The sequence below is a fragment of the Melanotaenia boesemani genome, chromosome 21, assembly GCF_017639745.1.
Source record: "Melanotaenia boesemani isolate fMelBoe1 chromosome 21, fMelBoe1.pri, whole genome shotgun sequence".
NCBI lineage: Eukaryota > Metazoa > Chordata > Actinopteri > Atheriniformes > Melanotaeniidae > Melanotaenia > Melanotaenia boesemani.
In genome coordinates, this window is record NC_055702.1 from 16,753,882 (window position 1) to 16,772,558 (window position 18,677).

General features: G+C 39.9%; 3 protein-coding genes across 6 annotated transcripts in view; all 3 read right to left on the reverse strand.

Moving 5' to 3' along the window:
- Positions 1-120: 120 nt before the first annotated feature.
- LOC121632717 (putative protein MSS51 homolog, mitochondrial) lies at positions 121-3,208 on the reverse strand. Its single transcript, XM_041974414.1, has 6 exons — positions 3,125-3,208; positions 2,591-2,740; positions 2,354-2,478; positions 1,482-2,045; positions 1,280-1,373; positions 121-699 (listed from the first exon to the last, which is right to left on the reverse strand). The coding sequence occupies exons 1-6, from the start codon at positions 3,139-3,141 to the stop codon at positions 495-497; spliced, it is 1,155 nt and encodes a 384-aa protein (XP_041830348.1). The 5' UTR covers positions 3,142-3,208; the 3' UTR covers positions 121-494.
- A 907-nt stretch (positions 3,209-4,115) lies between these two features.
- Positions 4,116-14,445, reverse strand: LOC121632660 (putative protein MSS51 homolog, mitochondrial). Its single transcript, XM_041974333.1, has 7 exons — positions 14,313-14,445; positions 12,603-12,780; positions 12,349-12,498; positions 10,575-10,699; positions 9,795-10,358; positions 5,583-5,676; positions 4,116-5,141 (listed from the first exon to the last, which is right to left on the reverse strand). The coding sequence occupies exons 2-7, from the start codon at positions 12,758-12,760 to the stop codon at positions 4,934-4,936; spliced, it is 1,299 nt and encodes a 432-aa protein (XP_041830267.1). The 5' UTR covers positions 12,761-12,780; positions 14,313-14,445; the 3' UTR covers positions 4,116-4,933.
- Positions 14,446-15,116: 671 nt separating this feature from the next.
- The window catches only part of capn15 (calpain 15), a 36,010-nt gene continuing 32,449 nt past the window's right edge, over positions 15,117-18,677 (reverse strand). For 2 of the 4 annotated variants that reach the window (XM_041973993.1, XM_041973992.1), the window contains exon 12: positions 15,117-18,177. In XM_041973993.1, coding sequence (XP_041829927.1) covers positions 18,000-18,177 — 178 coding nt within the window. In that variant the 3' untranslated portion in view covers positions 15,117-17,999. The remainder of the gene's footprint in view (positions 18,178-18,677) is intronic. The other 2 variants (XM_041973994.1, XM_041973996.1) reach the window with 1 other exon arrangement.

The window sequence follows — 18,677 nt, forward strand, 5'->3', positions numbered from 1 at the left end:
GACGATGATCACAAGATTTGAAAAAGATAATTTTGACAGTATTCTTAACTTATTAAGTTATTAATGGTTATTAACAGCTGACCAGTAAAGGAGAAAAAACTCAGCTGAATGTTGCCGTCACTTTTATTACATTTAATAATAGGAAATGTTTATTGTAGCTTAAAATGTCAGTTAACATTTCAGTATTACAACAAAGTTTTATTGTCTCTGCTGGTACAATAATAGCTCAATGACCAGTTTATTCAAATCTAATCTAATATTCAAAGCTGTGATAGTGAATGCAAATGTCATATGCTCACACTAGCAGGCACAATCTAAAAAGGTACTGACTTTACAAGTGCAACACAATATAAAAGTATTCAAATCATTTGAAAGGTTTTTCTATATTATACTATAACATAACGCATTGTTTGTGTAAAAACAGAACTACAAAATCCAAATAGAATTAGTTTTTGAAAGACAGCAAAACACATGTATAGGCATTCATTGCTCCTTCACGCCTCCTCCGGTGCCTCGAACTCCACAGACTCCAGCAGGCCCTGAAAACAGAAGTAGTGCGAGTTGCAGTAAACGGGGGGCTTGTTAAAAGAAGAGCCCACCACCTCTGGCTTCAGCGATGTAAAGGGGTTGGCTCCACTTCCTTTCATGTCCATCTCCAGCTCCAACAAGATTTGCAGGGAGTACGTCATCTCTGTTTCGCTGCAGGTAGAGGACAGTTATAAGCAGCTTTTATATGTATTTATTTATTTTCTGTTGTGACTTAAGATGCAGTCTAGTAATTTCCCTCATATAAAATTTGTAAAAAAAAGGGTTTTATATTTTTATTTATTTATTTTAAGAGGGATGGTGTGTATTAATGAACATGTACATGCAAACAAGCAAGATCATAGCCAAGGCTAATTTCCATCTTTAGTCACTTAGCAGGCCGAAGCCAGCAAGACAACACAGCACATGCAAAAGCAATAAACATGAAATGTTACTGGACTAAGACATAAAACATTAGCAGAAGTTATTAGCTGATTTTGACTAATGGAAAGTAAGGTTGGTTAGTTATTTCTACTCTCAACAAGGCCACTTAATGTAATAATTTATATTGTTGGAAAGCCTGATTAGTCACCTTTACCATGAGGCATAACTTAATTACCCCTAAAATGTGCAAAATTGCCCTGCAATATTCTTCTGTTGGTATTCATAGTGAATAAATAACTAACTAAACACAAATTTCATTACTTAATACCACTTCCTTCCTTACCACTACTTTCAGATGTATGACACTCACCTTAGAGCAGTAAAGAGAGAAGGGATCTCGTAATCTCTGAGTAGCAGAAGTGTTGGAAGCCAACCCTCATCCAGGCCCTGACTGGCATCAAAACCTTCAAAAAGATGTTGAGAAAAAAACAAAATAAAAAACAGTTTAATCAAATTAAGAGCCTCCAGTAGAAAATATTCAGTAGAAGTGCCATTGGGAGAGATGTGATCACCTGGATGAAATCCAACCACCAGGTCTGGCCTGGCTGCCTCCTCTTTCTCCACCAGCTCCTCCCACAACTGATGGTACAGACCCTTGTAGACACTGATATAGACCCTCTGCTTGGGGCCAAATGCTCTAAGAGGAGGCCTCACAATGGGGCCGTCCAACACCTCCGGTCCCACCATCACTATCTCGATGCCCTGGTGTCCGGGGAACATTTTGTTTAGCTCATCATAATCGGTTAGTCTGGCTGCCAGTGTTTCACTGTGGCCTGCTCCCACAATGTGAATGGTGAGTGGTTTGGAGTACGGATCAAGCCCAAACAACCTCATCCCCCAGGCTATAGTCATCGGCCTGGAGAAGAACTCACTGCAGACTCTCCACAGCGACTGCTTTAGATCATCATCCTCAGGTCGAGGCCTGCCTGCATTGGCCCACAAGTCTTTCATGTTTTCACCATTCATAATGGGTTCAAGGCGTGACGTGAGGTCTCCTTGCATGGCAAGCCAGTCATCCCAACCCTTGATCTCTGACTGGGGCTTTGACCATTTTTCTGTAGGGAATGGAAGGTCCCCTAAAGATGAATGTAAAAAAAAGCCTTTAAAATCCTTCCGTTTTCACCTAAAATGAGTTTTTATTGATAAAAGACTTGTTGTGGACCAACTATTTTAGAATTTTATGTTTTATATTTAGTACCATCTGCTGCTGATTGTAGCTTGAAATGGTGTACAGGATGTGTAGGTACTTGGAAGGTAGACTCAGTAAAATACATATTTATTTGCCATTCCTGCATGGGATGTCTGGTACCAAAAGGTTCATTTGTACATTACAACAGTAGTGATAAAAATCCTGCTCCTGGACTGTATTTTATAAACATTTTACCTTTAAACACAAGCCATTCCACGACTCTGTCAATGGCAGCTAGTCGCAGCTGTGCGCAGAACTTCTTGTGTTTGGGCCAATCCTCCTTCTGACAGTCTTTACAGCAGTAGTACACATTTAGACATCTGTACAAAGACCAGATAAAATATTTCTACTTTCTTCCCTCAGATTTATAAGAGTAGCTAGTTCGGCAGAAAAAGAATAATCATACACATTATTTTTGGGTGTACTTTTCACCTGGAACAACGCTTCAAATTCTGTGGGTTTGAAAGTTGACCAGGTCGCTTTTCACAATTAGCACAGATTTTATAAGATTCCTCCATCTTCTCAAACATTTCCTTCTGGGACCGGAAACTCGTAGGTTTACCCTTGGTCTCTTGACCAGTTCTGGAGGAATAAAAAAATATAAAAGATGAATGTGTAGTTAACAGTTGTAAACATCATATACTATTAAGACAATGTGATTTAGACTGAAATGACTGTATATTTACTGATATTCAGTTTAAATATTGAAGACATGGCCTGGATGTTTTTTTGGTGACAACTCAGGCAGAAAATTAAATAGAAATAAACCAATATGTAAAAGCGAGGAATCAGTACATGGTGACATGCAAGCAACTGAAAATGTCATTCAGATGGCATAATGAGCATGAGGCCTTTCAGTTTCTCTCACACACCTGTCACTGTTCAGGCACTATAAAGGGAAACATTTACATGTACCTTAAAATTATATCAACCCCAGCTGAAATGGGAGGAATATACTCTGCTTACCTCTCAGACTCTGTCATTTTAAGTTGTGTTGATGAGTGTGACACAGGCAGCGTTCAGTTCAGTTGCTTCTTCTACTGGTTTGATACATGAGGGGTATGCTGGAGCTGGTGTGGAGGGAGGGGGGGTTGCTGTGCCAGATATAGCATCTGTGCTTTGCCTTCCAGAAGAGTCTGACACATCCAGACTGTTCCTGACTTCATAGGAGCTGCAGTGGTGGGAATTTCAGAAAGAGAAAAGTTGATTTGCAGACAAGGAAACAACATGTACCCACCAATTACTGCAGCAAACCCAGCCCTGGTCCATTACTCTGTTTTTATAGTTATAGTTCTCCATCTAGATTTATATATGATAACAGATGATGATTAAAGAATTTGTAGATTAATTTCTATGCTGTGTCGCACCAGCTCACAGTCCTACTCTTGCTGTTATTTTCTGCATGTGCTTTTACACACTTTATCCACAAGATGCCAGTGTTACTCTGTTGAAGCCGTTTCCACATAAGCCCTAATGAAAGCTTGACAATAATCTAAATGCTTTGTTTAGGTGGTTTGTTTTCATAGATGGCCTTTTTAGTGTCATGGTCGAGCAATATTAATTATCTTCACCCTCTCTGCAGAATTGTTCGCAATTAAACTGTAAGCCACAAGTTTCTGCACACTTCATTAAGTAAAAAAAAAACAACAAACATCTGGAGATGGCCATAAAGGAATCCCATTATGGATAATTTTGAAGTGTCTGTAATGTGTATGGAGTTATCATTGTGATTAGACAACATTAAATACTGAATACACTTTGCATGCTCCCTAATTGATATTTAAAGGGTTTTATCAATGGAGAAGTGATAACAGAATGATGGTAATTTAACCAATGAAAGCACACAAAATATTAGCTGGATCATTTTCAGGAAGTGGAAAGAATACAGAATAACATATAGGAAAAATCTTCCTTTTATTAGGATTATGTCACATGAGTAAAACCTTATGTCGTGGTCATTTTGAACACAGTGGCTCATGCTGTTTGTTTTCCCCAGTGGCCCAAGTCTTGGTTCCTATAATGCCACACTTCCAGTTTTGCCCACTGCAATATCAAAACACCAAAAGATATTATCAAAAAGACAAAGCAATCCAGTCATTCAGGGTCCTAAAATAGTTTCATGGTACATTCATTAAATGTCAGGAAGCTTTACATTGTCTTATTATTGAATTTTAAAGAAGACATCACAGAACAAGGAGTCACAAACGTAACAATGCTCATTTACACCAGCCGAACAGCATTTCAAACTAGACCTAACATTCAAATCCAGCACTGATTTAAAAAAAAATTAAACAAAAATGCATTAAACAAAAGCTCCAGTTCTGTGGAACTCCATAATTGGTTTAATTTCGGATGCATATGATCAGGGTTCATGCAGCTGTTGTGAGATTTGGGAATTGGTCTATCCACAGAACAAATCACAGAAAGCCATTAAATGATGACAGAACTAATTTTGGTCTCATTATATCTGTATAACAATGACCTTTCATATCCAACAACTGTGTCACCCTGGGGCACCGACAGAGGAGAAACCTTTGTGCCCCGTTGATGACATTATTAAACAATATTAGCTTTGAGTGATTTCTTTAATCTGTTTTATTAATTAGGTGAACCACATTTCAAAAGATGGTGTTTATTAGAAAAAGAAAACTGCCGGAGTCTAAGTGCCTTTTTCAGCTTAATCAACTTCATTGTTGTCCACATCTTTCAGAGTCTGTTTGGAAAGCTGTATTTTAACAAGTCCCAATTTTCCTTGATGGGCTTCATGATGAGCTGTTAACCGTCTGCACCTGGTCCCTCTAAGTCTTCTCGAGGCAGCAGTCCCTGGAAACAGATGTAATAAGAGTTGCAGTAGACTGGGGGTTTGTTAGGATTAGCCTGGACTTGCTCTGGTTTCTGGGAGGTGAATGGATTGGGTCCTCTTTGTCTAATGTGCATCTCCAGCTCCAGCAGGATCTGCAGTGAGTATTTGAGCTCCATCTCACTGAGGGAAGAATGAGATTGTTAAGAAAACACAATGTGCTGAGGAAAAGCAGTAACCCATCACTTTTTCTTCACTTTGCCTTTGGACAAAAAGAAAAGCTGGTGCTTGCCACCAATGAAAAGGTGTGTGGCAGAGGGAAGAGTGGGGTCTTGGACAACTGCATTGTGATAGTGGACTAAGATAATGATGGTGAGGTGAGTAGTAGGCAAAACAAATATCATACAGTACATGTGGATGAACAAGAGCAGGTGCCGCAGATTCTATATGCTCATCATTTACAACTTTTCTCTCAGGTGGAGTTAGCAGATGTATACAAAACAAGTTAATAAAACCCTCTAGTATTAAGACTTCTGTATATAAAAGTTTGTTCAGATAACCAGGCATATTGTCTCTGAGGTTGAATGTGAAACAAGTGATTCGAGTTACAAAATAGCATTTTACCTGTACATGGTGAAGAAAGAAGGGATGTTATAGTCCCTGAGGAGCCGCAGGGTAGGTAGCCAACCTTCTACCAGACCCTGGTTAGCGTGGAACCCTGGATTTAAAAAGAAAGTAAGAAATTAAAGAAGATATGTTTACTAACTGTAAGAAAATAAAATCACTCATGGCATGTAATTTGAGAGTATAAAACAACTTCCATTTTGCCTCAGTCCATTTCAAATGAATTTTGGCCAAGAACAGACCACGGCAATTCTAATTGTGTTCTTGTACTGCTTCTTCATAACCTGTGTTCATAGACAATGATTTCTCAATGTTTCTGACCTCGAGCTCATGAACTTGTGGATCATTTCAATGGTAAAATTACAAGCATTATTGGTGTCATTGCTCCTACCAAGGTGCAAGTGATCACTGCCAAAAAGAGAGCTCCATGGAAAAAATGCCACAATGGTAAGAACTGAAATACTAGAATGTCGAAAAGCTGGACGCAGGTGGCAGAAAACAAAGTTGCAGGTTTACTTTGAGATCTTTAAAGAGAGACTGAGGATTTATAATCTTTAGCTGAGAAATGCAAGATGATCATATTCCTCTTTACTGACAAAATTCAGAAAATCAGCCATGCCGGGGGCAGGACATAGTCCCTGTGTCCACTCAAAGACATGAACACTGTGATACACTGTTTAGTTCTAAAAACCTGGATGAGATTATTGGGCATCTGAAAACCATCACTTGCTGTCTTGGTGTCCTGCTAACAGGGTTTTTTTTAAGAATGTTTCAGGATACACGGCCTTAGATATCTTACAGATTGTAAACACTTCTCTGCTTTCAGGTGTCTTCCCACAGACGCTAATAACAGCCGTCATCAAGCCACTACTGAAAAAAAGATTATTGTAGACTCATCACTCATGAGCAGTTACAGGCCGATGTGTTACCACAGTTATTCTGATGTAGTCTCACCAGGAGACTATAGTGCGATCCAAACTGATCAACTGCATCAATCAAATTAAAGATGGGATGTGCCAGAACTTCCTTCAGTTAAATGAAGACAAAACTGAAATAATAGTTTTTGGAGCCAAGGGAGAAAGATTAAAAGTCACTACCCAGCTTCAAACAGCCAAGTTGAAAACTAACAAAACAGGAAAGCTGGGAATAGTCATGGACTCAGACCTGAATTTTAGCAGTTAAATTAAGACAGTTGTGAAGTCTGCCTATTTTCACTTAAACATATCAAGGATTACAGGACTGATGACTCAGCAGGATTTAGATAAACTGGTCCATGCATTATCTTTAGTAGACTGGACTAATATATTGCTGTCCTCACAGGTCTCCCTAAAAAGTCCATCAGACAGCAGTTAGTCCAGAACGCTGCTGCTCGAGTCCTCACTAAGACCAGGAAAGTAGATCCTATAACTCCAGTCCTCAGATCTTTACACTGGCTTCCTGTCTCTCAGAGAATTGACTTTAAAATCCTGTTGTTAGTTTACAAAGCACTGAATGCTTTAGGACCAAAATATATTCAGGATCTTCTGGTTCGTTATGAACCAACCAGATCTCTCAGGTTATCAGAGCCAGGTCTACTTTCTGTTCCCAGAGGCAGAACTAAACATGGAGAGGCAGCGTTCAGCTTTATGCTAGGAGTGTGGAACACACTCCCAGCCTTGCCTTGCCTTGTCTTGCCTCAAATAATGCTTGCCAGTGATTTCCACAGAATCAGTTAAAAATAATTTAAATACAGTGCCCCTCTCCACTCCCCACCCCAAAAGATCACAGGCATTAAATAATTATTTACAGCCTCATAGTCTCAGAGATTTCTCAAGATTTTGTGTACCTAATGATATTGCATGCTGTAGATGACATGAGAAGGTTTTCTCAAATTTATGTTGAGGAGGGACATTATCCATCTATGTGGGCTCATCATCTGCATTGAGGAAATTCTAAGTTATAATAGTGTGAGACTGGTGGCAGGTGAAAGGGGGAGTGTCAATTTCCCATGTCCAATTTCTGCACAAACTGGACATGGGACTCCAGGGGAGACCTAGAACAGGCTGGAGGGATTGTATATCCCTGGGAACGCCAGTGAGTCCCCCAGGTGGAGCCCGAGAATGTCACTAGGATGTCTGGGTTTCACCTCCTGGGTCAGTTGCCTTTGTGATACACCTTTTTTTGTTTGTTTGTTTTCAAAATCTAAATAGTTGCAATACTTTCCTCTGGCTGCCACTAGCAGATGTTAAAAAGCTTATTTGTCAACATTCCAGTAGACAAATATAGTTAGAGATATTTTTCTTCTCTAAGGTGCAGATTAAGCAGACTACACTTAAGTTTCCAATGTGTCATGCCCTCCTTTTGTTTACTACATTTTAATAGTTTTAGTGTGACTAATTATACGTTGATATGACAAAGGTAGCCTTATTTAAACCATGCAGACATGAACTAAGCTCCTCCCATGAGCCAGAAAAAGATCATGTTAACAAAAAAATTCATGAGGCAGTTGGCTCAGCAACACAGTCAATCCACAGCCATCAAATCAGGCTACATTCAAGAGTTGGGTTGGGTATAATCTAGTAGCATATTAACAGACAGATGTCACTTTTCCCTGAATATGGTTTATACTAGCTGTATGTTTTTTTTTTTTTTTTTTTTTTTTTTTAAACAGCAGGGTGTAGAAGGGTAAGAAGTTTGTCCTTCAAAGAGATTACCAAGGTTCAAGCCACCATGGAAGCAAATCCACTCGGCTTTAATATTTTCTTTAAAAGGAAAATAAATAATAAATCAGCAACGCAACAGACAAACTTCCATATAGAAACAAACCTTCATGTTACTATGTTGTCCAAAGAAGAGCTACACACATGAGTGCATGCAGAAGTCATGAGTGTGTCGGTGGAGTTCAGAGCACACTACAGAGGCCTGTAATATCAGCACACAGATGGTATTACAGGCCTGGGGATTTTGATTTGAATAATGCACGCTGTGGTATTAACATCCCAGAGGCTACGCTTCTCATCGAGATGAAACATTTAACAGGGGCTAAGTGTTTAGGAGTTTAGACCTCCAGGAGATAAGCTGACAAGAGAGACTACAGCCCGACTGTTAATGGCAACAATAATTGCTTGGCACCTGTACCAATTTGGGCCATATGGCTGATGATGCTGTTGTTAATGGTCATGGATTTCTGTTGTACCCTGGTCCTAAATAAGATGTGCCTTACAGCTATGAATATCTAGTTGGTTTCATGAATAATCAAAAGCAAACTGGTCACTAAGGTCCATGTTTTGGAACTTCTTTGTATGGATGACTTACACATATCAATATCTCACTGTTTCCTGTGTTTACCTGTTATTTTTCTCCTCTTTCTCAACACATTACACATGCAAACACCTTCTTATTCATTCTTTTTGTCTTGCTGCCTGCCCCTATCCTTTGGCCAGGGTCATAATGCAGAGCTCTGGCAGCTTTGCAGTATGAAATGCAGCCAGGTTCTTAGGCAGTTTACAAACATGGATGACTGATTCCTGTATATTTAGCTCTACTTGAGTCTGCAGCAGTAACTGAGCCAGGGGTGATTGGTACATTTGGGCTGAGGATTTACTGCTGATTTGCAAGCTCAAGGGTCAAAGAACAGACTCTGTGACAGTTTTGAGGAGTATTATTCTATCTAATGAGGTGAGAGAAAATGTCAAAACTTTAACCCTAACATGTTACTTTCAGGTTCTCTTTGTCTTTTATTTCAGAAGTGTTAAATTGTATCCATAATCCAGGGAAAAAAATGTAGTCCTCCTGCATCAAATCAATGATTTTTGCACCCAATGCGGGTGAGTGGAAGGGAGGTGCTGAGGCTCCCCCTTTAAAAGGGCAGCTTACTGACATTATGCTGAGTCCAGCAATTGCTAGCCAAACTCTTTCCCAGCTGCCCCCATTAATCACCTAGATCCCCAATAAAAGCCTGACGCTAATGAATAGGCCAGATCGAGTGAGTTAAACGTATCCAATGTTCTCTGTTCTTTCAAAGAGGTTATTGTCTGGCAAACATAAAGGGAGACAAGTTGCTACTTCCCTGAGACAGCTGACCACTTAAGCTAAACTGTTTCTATTTATAGCAGCAGTGAATATTATTGCCTTTCCAACTTGGTTTACAAGTATTTCGAGTTCAGGCGTCTGTCAGCTTTTTTTGTGACATTACGATCAAATCTTTGTGTGTACATGGGCGTGCGAACATACCAGGATGAAATCCAACCACCAAGTCTGGCTTGGCTGCATCTTCTTTCTCCACCATATCCTCCCAAAACTGGTGATAGAGGCCTTTATAAGCACTGATGAAGACCCTCTGCCTGGGACCAAACGCTCTAAGAGGAGGTCTCATGATGGGGCCGTCTACCACCTCTGGTCCCACCATTACTACCTCTATGCCCTGGTGTCCAGGGAACATGTGGTTCAGCTCATCATAGTCAGACAATCTGGCTCCCATGGTCTCATTGTGGGACACCCCCCCCAGGTGAATAGTAAGTGGTTTTGCATTTGGGTCCAGACCGAAGTGTTGTATAGCCATCCCAACTGTGAGAACTCGAGAAAGGAACTCGCTCTGAATTCGCCATAGGGACTGTCTCAAGTCAGCATCATCTGGCCTTGGCCTGCTGACATTTTCCCAAAGTGTTGTCATGTTGGCACCAGACAGGACAGCATCCAAACGCAATGTGAGGTCCCCCTGCATGGGCAGCCAGTCTTCCCAGGTCTTCACCTCAGAAACTGACTTAGACCACTTCTCAGTGGGGAGTGGAAGATCACCTGTTGAGGTGAGAGAACATAATTTATGACAAATTTTATGTGTCACAGATCCAAAACTTACTCAGGCAGGGTCAAAGTGTGCGCAGCTGATGAACTTTTGGTCACCTTTTTGTTTCTGAAACATCCATTTTTTTACAACAAACCATTAAAATTACTTATTTAAATTTTCATTCCTTTCATTTCTGCTCAAAACTTTCATTCTGTTTTATTTCTTACCAGTGAACATCAGCCACTCTACTAGTCTGTCAATGGCCACCAGTCGCAGTGTCTTGCAGACTTTTTTGTGCTGAGGCCAATCCTTTTTCTGACAGTCCTTTGTGCAGTAGTACACATTCAAGCACCTGTAACACAACAACAATAGAGATGGCATCAGTGAAAAAGTGCAGAGACTATAAAACATAAACATAATGCATCGCTTAAATTGACAAAGCTGTATAATTTACTCTTAACATTCCCAAACTAAACTTAAGTAGCCCGCATTAGTCTGGTATTCCCTGCTAGCTTCATGTGAACATTGGGAAAGCACAGCAACCAAATGCAAAGCACAGTTTCATTCAGCTGCTAGCCTGACCCCTATTCTTGTTTTGATGTTAATTAAAATGAAGGAACATTTATTTTGAAAAATACTGAGAAAATATGCAAAGCTGGATTGTTTGAAATCAGTATGCAACAGCCTTTTCAGTTTGGGTAGTTATGCTAAATATGTAACTTTGCAAGCTTAGGCCAATAAAAATCCTTTGACAGTGCATAGCTGTAACATATGGTATATCAATAGCTGCTTTATTATTAGACCACTAGATAGGATGTCTTGCTTGTGGAATGGCATAAATGGCATCTTGCATTAATTCTGGACCAGTTTTTAAACCTAGTCATTCAAACTCATTGAACTTAAGATTTGTCCTGTTTCGGGAGACTGCTGAAAAGCGGAAATTTATGACTAATTATGCAACCCATTTGCATAGATGTGGGCCTGTCTGTTTTCAGAGTTTAGGTGACAAGGTAATGTGTTGGATTAGCGCTTTGACAGCTAGCAGCACTTGGTGCTGTGGGGGACTATATTTTTTCATTTTGCATGTATTTGGATCCGTAGGCTCCCACATTTCCATAAAATAATTTATCAGCTTCCTGGCTTCATCATGGTGCCCTTTACTAATCCTGGAAAAGAGGCTTACACATGGACAAAGTGAGGTGAGAACACACAGGTGCCTTTGGAAGCTTAAGTACTCTGCAGGTACCTAAAGAAAGTAATGTAAAACCAAATGAAAATTAGAAAGGTGTTAGAAAGTTGGCAGCAGGAGCTATAGGATTGTAGATGGTAATTTTAATGTCAAAGATCTTGGGGGTTTTACTTGTCAGCATTTCTGTTTTTCGTCTGCCTATCTAAATGCCTACCAGTAAGTTTCTTGTGAGAGGAGGTGGCAGCTGAATATTTAAAGGAAATGAACATGCAGGATGGTTGGTATCAGAGACAAACAGAACAGGAGAGATACAGGGAGCCAGACATAAAAAACAAGCAAACATCACACTCATTAAAACTCTATTCCACTTCTTACTCTCAATAAATTCACTCTATGGTCTGACATTTTGAACTGCATTTAGTTGCTCTTAATAAACTGCAGAGTTGCAGAGAGATGAATCACAGTCAGGGGACTTTGCTATATTTGCCACTGGCCATTGTCCATCTCTGCAGGGCTATCCAAACTTTGGTGGCTTATCATTCTGCTGCTGATACTATGGCAGCTGGTAATGCTTCAAATATGACAGCTCTTGGACAACATCAAAATCATTTCCTGCTTGTGTGATGACAGAGCTGAACAAAGAACAGCAGAGGTGTCAGTTGTTTAAAATATTCTGATTGTCACCAGTCATTAATGTTAATCATTGCTAATGCTAGAACACCATATATCAAGCACAATAGGGCTGCTTTAACAATAGCAAGCTCTGCAGACATCCATAAGCATTACTTTCCTCTTGTGGGGTTTGCACTCACTTCACACAGCGTTTCAGTGTCTGTCCCTCTGTGAGATGCTCTGGGAGTTTATTACAGCCGGTGCAGAACTTGAAGGTGTCCTCCATCTTCTGGAACATCTCCTTGTAGTTACGAAATGCGATTCCTTTAGATTTTCCCTCAACGGCAGCCCTAGTGAGAGGCAAACAAACAATTTGCATAGCAAGAAACATGCTGTGGGTGGATTTTGAAGTACAGAGGTAACACAAGGAGAAAGTTTAAAAAAAAGTTTATACCTGTATTCTCCATAGTCCTTCATGTTGAGTTTGTTGAGAATCATCTTGGAGAGTCCAGGTACATTGGAGTCCAGAGAGTAGAAGCCAGACTGGTCGGAGAAGACACTGTCAGTTCCTGGAGTGTAGGACTGTGGGAGCGCTGGTATCTGAGATGCCATGTTGTAGACAGTTCTTTCCACTAGAAAGGAAGCATTTCATACTTGTTTTCAGTTTTAGGAACTATGCTGAAGATATATAGTACCCTTTTTGTCCCTACCCCTTCTTTCATTATTACAGGTTGGGTAGGATCACCTTTTCTTTTGGAGTTTATCTAGCTGTCCAATGAGTCCCAATGCCCTGTTTAAATGGCTAGATGACCCTAAGTCCTTGAAAGAAAAAGGTCCCAATCATTACAATACAGGGGTGAGATGTTTAAGTAACCACTCCACAACTTAGACACAATAGGGCCATCTGTCAAAGAGAAAGATGGGAAAGTACAACTACATCTGTTATGTTATTATGCAGTCTTGTGTTGAATAATGAGAATTCAATTTAATCTTGTTAACACCTGTCAGAAACTGATGTCTGACACACTAGACTTGCTTTTGGTTAACTCCAGACAGTTTGAAATTTTTTAGTGATGACTCAAAAGCCATTTCAAGATTAATGATAATATTTTAAATACGTATCTATAAACAGACACGAATAAGAAGAGTGTTTCACCAAGGAGTGAAACTCACAAGTCATTAAAAGCAGGTTTGTACAAATTCCCAAGGCAGATATGCACGAAAAGGTGTGAAGGCACACACACACACACACACACACACAACAAAGGCTATGGCTTGCTCTTTTTCTTTTAAACACTCCCTCATCCCACACATACACTCTGGGCTCATGGCACAGATGATGGAAACCTCTCATGTCAAGAGGATCATGCAAATCTCAGACGAGCCAAGGCTCCATTAGGTGTGCCTCTGTCCTTGTCAGAAATCCTCCCGCCCAGAAACCAGTGTACCCCCCCTTATTTTTTTTACCCCTCCTCCTGTGCTTGCATGTCACATGATTTATTTACTTGACCTTACATGAGGGAAAATAGGAGGGCAAGGAAATGTGATCATCTGGTGGTGGCACAAACATCCATCTGTCTTTAGAATTTACTGGAAGCAAATACTAAAGACTTAAATATGCTAATAAAATAATATCTGTGTGCAACAATGTAAAATAAAGCAGTGTTTAGTTCTGTTTTTGAAAGCTTATAAACTGCAGCTAAAGTTAAGAAATCTATTATTAACTTTGCAGCTGCACAATAAATAGTTTATCGCACACTCCTCTGTACTCACGCTTCTGTCAAGCATTTTCATTTCTAAAAAAAAAAAAAAAATCTCCAATTTGAAACAACTATCTTTTCAATTTTTTCAAGTGTTAAAAGGAAGTAATTTAATCTCATCACATCTGCTGAAAAACTGAAAAAGTTCATATTCATTTAGTTATTTCAAAACCTTCAGAGCGCTGAGGACATGAGCAGATTTTCAATAAGAGGTTTTATTTTATTCTCTCCTCACATATGACAAGTAGCAAGGTTAGATTTCTTTTTAGGAGGAAGAGCTCTTCCCATGAAAATCCGGTCCCAGCATTATCACATTTTCACCCTGCCTTTGCATGCACATCTGACTAAGAAGAAGGGTATGTGACAACATTGACACATGGAGAGAGATATTTTAGTGGTCATACCTTTGTATCAAGATGAGCAAAGAGCTTTCCAGATGATTCTGAGTTTTCTTGGTTCTCTGTGCAGGTTAAAGAAAGTGATTGACAGGTCCTTATGCTGGATGTCACCACCTAATGGGAGCCTTCCTGGTGTGTCTTCTGGGGTCTGTTAAACGTCCCCCCACTGAGAGCCAAAGAGGGAGAAGTGTGGGTTTGGAGGACAGTGGAGTGCTGCTGTCATCTGAGGTTAGGGGGAACTAATGGGTGGGAGAGGAAGCTGGATGGGTTGGGCAGGGTAGTTTGGCTTGGAGGAAGGTGGGAGATGAAGAAGAGAGAAAAGGAAAGCAGGACACGAGTTACGAACAGATGTATGTGAGGGATGGGGTGAAGGGAGGCAAGATGGAACATGTTGATTGGAGTTTTGGAGGATACAAAATGTATGCCAAAGGGTGATGCTCTAGGATCTAGTGCATTCAAGTACTCAATATAGGAGTATGTAGATGTTAATAATATTCTAAATTATTCCAACGGTTTGAAAAGATTAAATAAGTTGTAAAGAACCTTGTTTTTCTCCATACTGCATGGAAACGGGCTTGCTTAAAAATATGGAAGAACTTCCTTTAGTAGATTCCCTTTATTCTGAATTATCAAACCTGTCTGTTTACATAGCTGATAATTATCTCCGACAGGAGAAATAAGCAAAACTTTGCAGAGAAAAATTAAAACCAAAATGTTTAATGAACTGAAATCCTACAAGGATAATTTGGAACACACTGTATTACGCATTTGTTTCCTCAATAATTAAAAATTTACAGCTTTAAAAAAAAAACAAAAAAACAATGAATAACCAATTCAGCTTTTTAATTAAAAAAATTTATTTGGTCCATTGGAACCTGAGATTGAAAATTAAACATACATATTTGTACACATAGTCATACCCAGGCCCCCCAAAAAGATCAATAAAATATATATCACATTCGTCAGTTTAACTTTTTCTTTTCTTTTTTAGCATGAATCTTTTTTGTTTCTATCATCCTTTTATATTAGATTTAAGAGGATCAGCTGATTTTCTCCTGTATTTTTTCTTGTTTTTGTAATGTAAGTTTGTAATCTGTACAATTTACAACGAGGGAAGTGGACAAACGAGGAAAGAGAAAAGGCATTGTGTCGACTGCACGGACCACCTCTTCTCTGGCTGCTGCCTAGTCAACAACAGGGGGCGCCCCTAAAGCACAGAGGAAACATCAACTCAACAGAAAAAAGTGAGGCTCCACAGGACATAACAAATATGACAAAAAGAAGACATAGTTTTAAAAAAAATCTCATGTAAAAATAAAGTGATCCAGCAGTGACACTTAATTTTGAGGTGCCTTATCTTTGCAGGTGTTTCAGTGCAGTTTCATTTCTTGTCAAGCTAATCCTCTGGGTTCAGACTAAAGCCACACTGCATCACATTCCTTAATCTGTCATCCATGAGCTCAGTTATTCAACAGTATTCATCAGAAAACATGCCTGCAGATCAAATGTACAAATAAATTAGATGCTAAATTCACAGCTATGCGGCTCTTATCACGCAAACACTCATACAACAAACAGACATACAGAAGTGGTCTTCACACAGGATGTTTCTTTGGAAAACATATTTACAGTTACTTCAGCATCAGGCTTCATCATAGAAACTTCCCAAAGCTTTAGCAGCCTAGAAATGATTCTGAAGATGACATGAAGGACAGCCTACCATCACTGGTAGACGTGGCTGTGCAGAAGACAACTGCAAGCTTTGGGACACAGTGATGTCATTTACCATTAATGCTGAAAATACAAACAAATAGGACGATGCTTGTGAGATGATTCATGGTTCAACACTTGTTTAACTCAATGTCACCGTAAGTAAAGCATCTCATAGAGTGTTTTACTTTAAAATGATCTCTAGAAAACAATCACTAACTGTATAAATGCTTCAGGAATTTTGCTCATCAGCTTTCAAGTTTTTCCCTCATTTTACGTCATTATTGTAAGATACCGACATTTACTTGAAATAGTCATCCACTATTTCCTTTTCCTTTAGTACCTCTTTATGTTGCCATGGTGAGGACTGAAACATCAGCAGTAATGGCTTTGACACTGGTGCCCTAAACGGTAACCTACATAAAACAGCTGTAAGCAACTCATCCTTTGAAACAATGCAGACGACACCCGAAGAAAACCATCTGTTATGTCAGAGCGTCTCAGGGGTTGCTTGTCTCTCTTGTTCTGCGTGCACCCAGCCTGACAAAATGGTAATTTGTTATTTCATGAGGACTGTCTTGTTGCAAACATGCTGTCGAGTGTGCCTGTGGGAGGACGGCCTGGTTGCCTGTTCTGTTTCAGAGCAAACAAAAGTAGTCCCTGACCACCAGAAGTAAATTTGGCGGCGCTTTTTAAGAGCCTCCCTGGGGAAAACTGCTCAAAAAGAGCTCCTCCACTGCTCCCGAACTACACTAAACCATAAACTGTCATACTGGCAAACTGTGCAAGTGTGAGAAATGCGTACCAACTGCCCTTCACAGGGTGCGAAGAGTGCAAGATGCAGCCAAATAAAACTAATGTGCCTGAGGGGGTCTGCTAGAAGTCTGGCCATGTCATGACTCGTCTTCAGCATTTAGATCCCAAACTAATGAATTAGCAAAGTATGAGAAAGGATCCTTATATAAATGTCTTTTCTCTGTAGAGAAAACACTAGAGTAGAAATTCTATTGTTTCTGCATTTTTACAGATAAAAACTCCATATTTAACAATTCCTCTCAAAAAGGGCAGAAGAGAAAGAAAAAAAGAACGACTTTTAACGACTGCGACACATGAATCTTATTTACTGTACAAAACATGGGTTTGGCCCTGAGCTAAAGAGTGTGCTAGACAGCACTGTGGTGAAGATGGAGAGCAGGGACAGACAGCACTGTATGAATAATGGCTTTGACAACCACAATAAAAAACGTATGTGTATAAGACGGCAACAAGTGATGAGTATAAAAAAAGACTAAACAATAGAAAAATAAAAAGAAAAAAAAAAGAGAAAAATTATGGTGAGTGAAACTGGTTAGATTTGGCTCATTGTGTACCGTTTATTAATGACGGGTGAGATAAACTATGTAGGAATTGTTCCTCTTTGTTAGCCGTCACTGTGGACGACATGTAGGGCAAGCGCCTGACAACAGGTTACGGGCTCATTTGCTTTGGGGTGGCAGATGGCTCAGTAGTTTCAGCACTCCACCCATTTTTTTAAGATCACTGAAAGGAAGACTGCCTCCAAAATGTATTAAAAGTGAAGGCAGACGTCTGTTTCGCAACCAGCCCAACAAGCAACCAAAAACACCCAGAATTTAAAGTAATTCGAACTGAATCCTCTTAAGTGACAGGGGAAATGATCATTTTTCCTCTTGGTCACTTCAGATGGCCCACTTTCCCTCATTTCATCCCGACATGGCACATCCACTTGGCAAGGGGGGCAGACCACATGACAATGAACAGCTGGATTTTGTGGAGCATTAAAGATTAATGCTGCCCATGTACGCTTTACATTCATGTCTACTACACCTAAAAAGACACATAAAACTCCTCTTCCTCTATGTTTTAGGGCTCCACACAACATTTTATGACCCTTGCCTGACTTTCCAGTGGTCTGACAAATCATTGGATTAAAGTCTGTGCGTGAGGGGTAAAAGTGGGCAGGGGTCATAGTGGTCTGGGCCGGTGCAGGCCATCAATGTCTGGAGTAAGCTGGGGGCTGTGGGTGGCCTTGGTTGGAGTCCAGTCACCCAGGGAGGCCTGGGCTGCCTTACGATGAGCCAGGCGATGGGTGATTGAGAAGCCAGCATTTCCCTCCAGCTGAGAGAGCACCACCAGGACTTGCCTGCAGGGGGAGACAGAGAGCATTAAGAAAATGCAGCAGCTGAGAGAAGCATGCAGTTAGACTTCAGAAGGGATCTATCTGGGAACTTTTGAAAGAAGATGATATATGGTGATAAAGGCTTGTTGACTCTGCATAACTTGGATATCATCTTTTCTTGAGTAGGCTTCTAAATAACTCTCAGCTGAATTGGCATAATGTTCTTTATTAGATGAAGAAACTAACAATAAAAGTTGACTTAATGTTTGATGACTTTTGACAAGTTTCTCATAATGCACGCCATAACTCCAACTTTGGAGTAAAATATTCCTAAATCTAATGTGAAGTGTAATGTCTCTGTACAACTAAACAGAAGAGCTAAATACAGACAAACCTAATGATATATACACTGCTACACCGTAGGATTCTTTAAAATGTGTCTGCCTAAAACAGTGTGATGAAGGCCTTACAGAAAAGAAAGAATTAGCCATAAAGCAGACCAAGTTGGAGCTGACTGATGGATG